The sequence below is a fragment of the Pristiophorus japonicus genome, chromosome 1 (assembly GCF_044704955.1).
Source record: "Pristiophorus japonicus isolate sPriJap1 chromosome 1, sPriJap1.hap1, whole genome shotgun sequence".
NCBI lineage: Eukaryota > Metazoa > Chordata > Chondrichthyes > Pristiophoridae > Pristiophorus > Pristiophorus japonicus.
Window position 1 is genome coordinate 443,808,261 of NC_091977.1, and position 4,867 is coordinate 443,813,127.

Sequence of the window (4,867 nt, forward strand, 5' to 3'; positions counted from 1 at the left end):
CTCTCAGGATCACAACAGTCCTGATCCAAGACCTGTCACTCCGGTATTGCTGCCAACCATGGAATCTCCCCAGCCAATTCCAAATGAAGGCGCCGAGGAGGATGCAGTCTGCAGCTGGTCCTTCCAAGACCAGAGGTAGTCGAGGGCATCCTAGAAGAACATCTGTAGCTTCTATACCTGAAACACAGCAGCCTTCCCAGAGCCATGGTGCAGCCACAGAGGAGACACTGCAGCGTAGTTCCAGAATAGGTATGCGTAAGAGGGGTTATAAGGAAATGCACAAGGGTGAGAATTGATTATGTGTATGTTTTGTGGATCCATTACTTCTGGTGTAACAAATCTTTATTTTGGGTTTGAATATCTGTGCAGGTCTCTCTTTTCACTGTGTGAAAGGGCTCATTGGTTTGTCCATGGAACCCATCATTGCCAGTGTGAAGATGATGGAGGGTAAATTGCGCATGAACTCAGCAGAAAGGAGCAGCAATGAGATGGTTTAGCACTTCCCTTGCAGGTCAAGGTGGCGATGCCGCCTACGTGGCCGCCGACCCGCATCCTGGTCTTCCTTCTGTGCCTCCTTCTCCTCCTCCTCCTCCTGTGTGTCATGCTCCTGGTCCTCCTCCTCAGGTAGTACTGCTGCTTCGTCCTCCAATGGTTGTGCCTTCATGATTGCCAGGTTGTGAAGCACGCAGCAGACGGCCACAAACAGGGACACCTGCTGAGGTGAGTACTGCAATGCTCCTCCTGAGCGATCCAGGCAATGGAACCTCTTTTTAAGGATTCCGATGGTCTGCTCAATGATGCATCTGGTTCTTGAATGAGAGTCATTGTAGGATTGCTGTGCAGTAGTCCTGGGGTGGCGAAGGAGAGTTAGCAGCCAAGTGCAGAGTGGGTAGCCCTTGTTTCCAAGGAGCCAGCCACAATCTTGGTTTTGCCTAGCAAAGTCGCCTGGCACATTGGTCTGGCGCAGGATGAAAGCATTGTGGCTGCTACCAGGATACCAGGCATCAACTGCTATGATTGTGCGGTTGTGGTCGCATACCAACTGGACATGGAAGGAGTGGAATCCCTTGTGGTTATGGAAGATCTCGGGATCATTCTGTGGCGCCCTCAATGCGACGTGGATGCAGTCTATGGCACCATGAACCCTGGGGAAGCGTGCAATCCTCACGCATCCGGTTGGCCACTCCAACTGCTTTTCCCTGCTTATAGGGAAGGATAAGTAGTCCCTCCTCCTCTTATACAGAGCATACATCACCTGACAGATGGAGCTATGCGCGACGAACTGGGAGATGTTCAAGATGTCTGCTGTTGCAGCTTGAAAAGATCCAGCCGCATAAAAATTGCGATGGTGACCTTGGATGCGATGATCAGAGCTGTCCACAACCTTGTTGGAGGCTGCAGGTCTGGCTGCACAGCTCCATCACGATGTCCTTATGGAATCGCAGTCTCCAGAGACGCTGGTCATCCGTCAGGTCCATGTATGAGAACTTCTGTCTGTAGACCCTTTGACGATAGGGCCTTCTGCCACCATGTCTATATCGGTGTCTTCCTCTGACAGCTGCCTCATTTTCCTCCTGCTCTTGTTGGTATTCACCATCTGCAGCCTGCTGTTGGTAAGCATTTGCCTCGTGTCCATCTGGCCCACTATGTGGTACGGGGAATCTGTGTACCTGACCCTCCTCCTGACGGCATGCCCTTCCTGAGGTCCTTCCTGGGGCACCCCTCTGGGTTCAGCTCTGTCGCCATCTCCATGGCCTTTTGCGTGTTTCTCAGCCATGTGTGCTACGTCCCTTGCCCGCTGCCTCTCCAGCCTTTGGAGCCGGCGGCATCTTCTCCTGCGTGCCTCCCTGCTGTCATAATGTGCAGGAGGCATTCCGCAGCCAGCACTGACCCCATTTATTTCTCCTCCACAAATGCAGCCTCCGCAATCACGGCTCTCTGTTGTTGAATAAGAAGAACTTGTGCCATTCTAACTCAATCCCGCTGTCAGCAAGGCTGCTCGCAATGGTTGAAAAAGTCCGAAAAAACTCCCCGACAAGAATGCTGTTAGATGCAACACGCCTTTAAAGGCGGCTGGTGGTCTTGAGCAAGCAGTGTGTACCGACCCAAAAACCTGTCGTTGGCACCGACAGGTGGCTGGAAGACAATTTGTGCTCAATTTAGCTTCCGGGGCGGGTCCGAGGTGGTGGTGATCTGGTGGCGTCATTAACAATGCATCTGCAGGAGTGGGGCGGAAATGGGGGCAGCGGGATATCCACACTGCCAGAAAAACCTTCAGGGCAATGCCGTGAACATCGGCCAGTTCGCCGCGATTCGGCGGCCATTCCACACCGCCTCGTGGCCGACGCTTTCAGACGGCTAGAGACCTTATAGAAAGGGGCAATTTCGGCCCCGTAATGTTTACCTACAATAATGATCTATGCTTGATGAAGGAGACATTCCAACTTTGCAATTTAAATTAAAATTGTGTGTTGGGTTTACTTGTGACATGAGCCATCTGTCATAATACTGTCACACACATGAAATAAACCGCCCCCACCCCCACCCCCCCGCCCCCAAATTATCATTTTGATATCCATGTAGGCCAGTGCTGGGCTTGTTCTCCTCCATCTCAGTGGTCCCTGCTTTATGCAGACCAGTGTCAGAAACTGACTACAAGACTGTTACAATATTAACCCAGGTTCAATTTGCATGTTATTTTCAGTGTTACATTATGTATCGAATAATGTTCATCCAAATGTGTGCCAAAAAAGCAGAAATGCCTGAGATGATCCAGCCAAGATTGGGAAATTACTGCGTGAAAAGTTATGGATTGAAACCTGTCCTATCACAAAACGTGTGGACTTCAGGGCCACACGAGGCAATGTACAATCATGTTTTGTGAATTTTAAATATTCCACACAACTTAGTTTTAAAGTTGAAGAACACTATACGAATTCATATATTTGATGAAGTTCACATATGGAAATCAATAGCAATTTGAAGCTTTACTCAGAGACCAAGAAACACACTCCTTAAAAAAATTAACTGCAAAATGTAACATTTTAGAAGCAATTTACATACAATTTCAACTTTAACATCCCTTCCACACAGAATGGTTCTGTTAGGTTAATCTATTTTGCAAATTACTCCTATAAACATTAATTATTCATATGCTTAGAAAATTGTACAACTGTTACTTCCTATATTAATTATTAAGACTGGTCAGCCAATCAGCAAAGTACTTCATCAATATTTATCTATTTGTAATATTATGCACACTTTAAAGTGGTACTGTCTGTTCATTGGATTCTGCCATTACTCACGCAATGCTTTTTATGCTTTTGAGCATCTGCACTGATGTGTGTCACTAACACAGCATTTACAAATATTATGTCTAATTTGCATATATACAATTTGCAATATTGCAGATGGTGATAGAAAATGGCACAAGTGTTTAAAAATTCTGTGGTGCTGTTAAAAAATGCTTAACATTAACGGCTGCAACAAAATATAGAAGCAAAGCACAAATCATTTAAAATTGGTTCCTTGGCCAGCATTGTTACATCTATTACTAACATTTTAAAGGTCAAATGGGGAGCAAATGACTAAAGTATTTGCACATGATTTTGCCACAGCATATACTTTTCAAATTCACTGTGAAATAAAGTGGAACAGGTGCATAGAGGCTGGGAAATCTGGCTGGGAATCATTTCATGAGATCCCTGCTGCCAAATTCAAACAGTTTGCGATCCAACCAAACATGGGAGTTTAAATAAAATGGTAAAAATGATTTAAGTTAAGAACACCACAATCTCTCCTCTGTTTAGGATGGGATGGTGCTGTGCACTCTGTCCATTTGAAGTGAATGTGAGTGAAGCTCCATAAGAGATGGTGCTTTTGAGAGGCAAATGAGTTGCTAGATTTTTTTTAAATTCAGTTTTACAAACTTTTTGGTGATCGTTTTATCTATTTTATTTTTTTTCCCTAAAAATGTATGATTCTCCTTTTTGTGCCTTTTTGTTCAGGATGGACAGAGTGCTGACTGAAGAGTAAACCAACTATCAAGGCTAGAAGTAGAAATCATCAGACACTATATAATATTGAGGAGAAGCAACAGGACGAGGAGGTTTTGGAGATACACGTCATCAGGGGTATCTAACAGCGATTCGCGAAATATCATCATCCATGTAGACGTTGCAGGAACCAGGATACCCATGGGAATCGACACTGGTGCATCTGGGAGTATAGTACCAGAATCGTTATATCACAACAAGTTGCATGATTTTTGACTGAAGAAATTGAAGATAGAGCTGCGAGGCTACTCAGGAGAGCAAATCCCTGTTGTAGGAAGTATCTTCATACCGGTGAAATACAAGGATCAGATTCAGAGCTTGCCTGTCATAGTCGTGGCAATATTAATCCCCCCACAACATGTGGCAGAGGTTTGGAGAAAGGGTTAAAGACTTAAATATTGGGAATGCATTCACAATGCAGAGCACACATATCCACCGCCATTTTCATGACGGCGGATATCGTGGCGTCTGAGTATCCCGCTGAAGAGGCGGGGCACTTCATTAACATATATAAATTGGGCACCCACAGTGCAATTGGGAGCCTGATTTCAAATTAAATGCTACTGCACAGGATTCCTGGGGGTCGGGAAACCCAGCAATGAAAGGGAGGCAGGAACTGCCGGCTCACCAAGGTGCCTTTTCCAGCACTCCTGGTGGGCCAGGAGGAGAAAGAGTGCTGCCCCAAATCCTCAAAGAAGCCTTTGGCCTACCTATAAGAATTAGGAACAGGCAATTTGGCCCCTAGAGCTTACTCCACCATTCAATGAGATCATAGAATCATAGAATCAGAGAAATTTACTGCATGGAAGGAG

General features: G+C 45.8%; 1 protein-coding gene across 1 annotated transcript; it reads right to left on the reverse strand.

The window, feature by feature from the left end:
* Positions 1-493: 493 nt before the first annotated feature.
* Positions 494-1,252, reverse strand: LOC139268216 (putative nuclease HARBI1). The gene has a single exon (XM_070886295.1). It carries the CDS (start codon positions 1,250-1,252, stop codon positions 494-496), a length of 759 nt encoding a protein of 252 aa, XP_070742396.1.
* Positions 1,253-4,867: the final 3,615 nt, after the last annotated feature.